General features: G+C 43.3%; 1 protein-coding gene across 1 annotated transcript in view; it reads left to right on the top strand.

The window, feature by feature from the left end:
* unc13a (unc-13 homolog A (C. elegans)) overlaps window positions 1-2,500 on the top strand; it is an 80,352-nt gene that overhangs the window by 52,985 nt on the left and 24,867 nt on the right. Inside the window, exons 25-26 of the mRNA XM_063202061.1 lie at window positions 1,399-1,488; window positions 2,041-2,175. Coding sequence (XP_063058131.1) covers window positions 1,399-1,488; window positions 2,041-2,175 — 225 coding nt within the window. The remainder of the gene's footprint in view (window positions 1-1,398; window positions 1,489-2,040; window positions 2,176-2,500) is intronic.

Raw genomic sequence — 2,500 nt, 5'->3', positions numbered from 1 at the left:
GATGATGCAAAGACTGTTTGGTAGGTTTTGAGTTCACCTCTTCCATAATTGAATCCATTATTTGTATGGTCTTAAAGCGGGAAAATTGCCTGTCAACTGTGTTATCAATACAATCATAAGAACCTGAATTAGAAATCAAAAGTAGAAAAACACAGATAAAGCGTACTAAGACATGAATTAATTAAAGCCAGGCTCAAACTACACGACTAGCGATTGTATGTCGATTTTGGCGTCGGGGTGCACCGCACACTAGAAGAGAATCGCAACTGTCAATCTTATCGCTGCTCGCAGCCACCGAGACAATGCCCGACATTCTATTTACAGTCGCAAATATCAAACACTGTTTGATTTCTGCGATTTGCAATCGGCGACTCTTTGAGCTGCCAAAGTTCTGTCTTAGAACGTCGCTCACGACGAGGAAATCTTTCCCGACAATCGCTTGCGATGGTCCTGGGGGGTAACGTTGTAGCGATTGTCGTAAGGGGGGTTTTCAGCCAAGAATCGGGCCAATAATCATATACTTTGAGCCAGGCTTAAGGTGTTTTGGTGGAAGTTCTGAGGTCTTCAGTTAGCGTCACCGTCAATTGTATTACGCATCAGCTATGAAAGTTGAGGAGGAGTATGTTTTTGCCAATTTATCTCCATATTGATAGACAAACAAACAAAATCATTCATGTTTTAGGTAGATGGGTTTGTCTGCTCTGTTTTTTTAATCCTAAAAAAGTGCCGACTTGTTCCCCTGCACTGTTGACCGTAACACAGTTGAGTAACACAGTTGACTGTTTTGAAAGTGTTTTTGTGCTATTGATCTCTTATGTGTTGGAAAAATCCTATGAACAGATACTAGGGATTATCTCTGGAGAGGGAAGTCTTGTGTAAGGAGGGTGACTAAATTCAAATCAGACGTTACAGGGATTTATAATGAAAAAAGTGTCAGTCTGTATCACAGTGAATCATAAAATCCTACTTATGAAGCTCAACAATCACATTTTCCATATCAGTTGCACAGATTAATGACAACATTATTGTTAATGGACATAAGCACTTTCAAACGTATGTTGTTTCAACTGTGTAGTATTTTTATATATGTTTGAAATGACATAGTATTTGTCCATAACACTGTTGACAAAATAATCAAGCAAATGTTCACTTTCATAAAAATATTTAACAAATGATTTAAGATTAAGCTTGGCAATTTGTTTGTTTGGACACCTAAATGTATACACTAAGGAAACATCTAGGTGGCTTATTTTTAAAAAATACTGATAATTGACATTTTGCTTTTGCCAAAAACGCAGTCGAATTGTAGAATCACTCCTATGTGTGTTCCTTTGTCCATGTGTGTGTGTGTGTATGTGTGTGTGTGCGTGCGTGCATGTGTGTGTGTGTGTGCTCCAGAATAACTTCCCAGCCAGCAGTGCTGAGCGGCTGCAGGATCTGAAGTCCACCGTTGACCTCCTCACCAGCATCACCTTCTTCAGGATGAAGGTAAGCTCTCCACCTCTCTTTTTCTCTCTCTCTTCTAATACATCCCTTGCTTCATATCACCCATAACCTGCTCTCCACCTCTATCTCTCTCTCTCTCTCTCTCTCTCTCTCTCTCTCTCTCTCTCTCTCTCTCTCTCTCTCTCTCTCTCTCTCTCCTCCACTACATCCCTTGCTTCATATGAGCCATAACCTGCTCTCCACCTCTATCTCTTCCATCCCTCTTCTATTCCAGTGATTCTCAACCTTTTTTGAACAAACACCCCCTGGACTTCATCATAAGCCTGCCAACGTCCCCCTTCGTATCAAAAAATAAAAGGGGCTAGTGGCAACAAATGGCAACTAAGCCCTGCCCCCTCTCAGCTGTCATGACATTTATTTGTGTAGCACAGTACTCTAATTGCAAGGTTGACTCAAAGTGCATACCATTCACATTTTCATGGGAGATATACCATCGTCAAGCAAGCAATCAGGTATCAACAAATTGCGAGAGCTGCGTAAGTAACCCAACAACAGTAACCCAGACGCCTGCTGTGTTTGCCATCTCTCCCCCAGGTCCAGGAGCTGCAGTCTCCACCCAGGGCCAGCCAGGTGGTGAAGGACTGTGTGAAGGCCTGCCTTAACTCCACATACGAGTACATCTTCAACAACTGCCACGAGCTCTACAGCCGAGAGTACCAGACCGACCCGGTGAGTCATCCTTCAGAAGTGAGACCAGAGATTCCTTAAGTATAGAGATATGCCAATGTAATAGGTTGCTATGGGCACCTAACATGAGCAGGTTCCGGTCTGCCTAAAGGGACGTGTCATAATACTCCTAGAATGAATAGAGCAGTCCTTAGGTCTGCCTAAAGGGGGATTTCCCCCCGTCCCCCTTGCAATTGTAGAACCCGGAAACAATGGGCCAATGGAACCTCTCTCTCTCTCTATTCTCTCTGGTGAGACCTTACAGAGGGGGCAGCCCACAGCCGGAGAGGGTTGAGAGATTGGGTGGGGCAAAGATCCTCCTATTAAA

This window comes from Engraulis encrasicolus, chromosome 6 (assembly GCF_034702125.1).
Source record: "Engraulis encrasicolus isolate BLACKSEA-1 chromosome 6, IST_EnEncr_1.0, whole genome shotgun sequence".
Classification (NCBI taxonomy): Eukaryota; Metazoa; Chordata; class Actinopteri; order Clupeiformes; family Engraulidae; genus Engraulis; species Engraulis encrasicolus.
The sequence above is the reverse complement of the archived record's forward strand: the minus strand, read 5'-3'. Positions and strand labels throughout refer to the sequence as shown.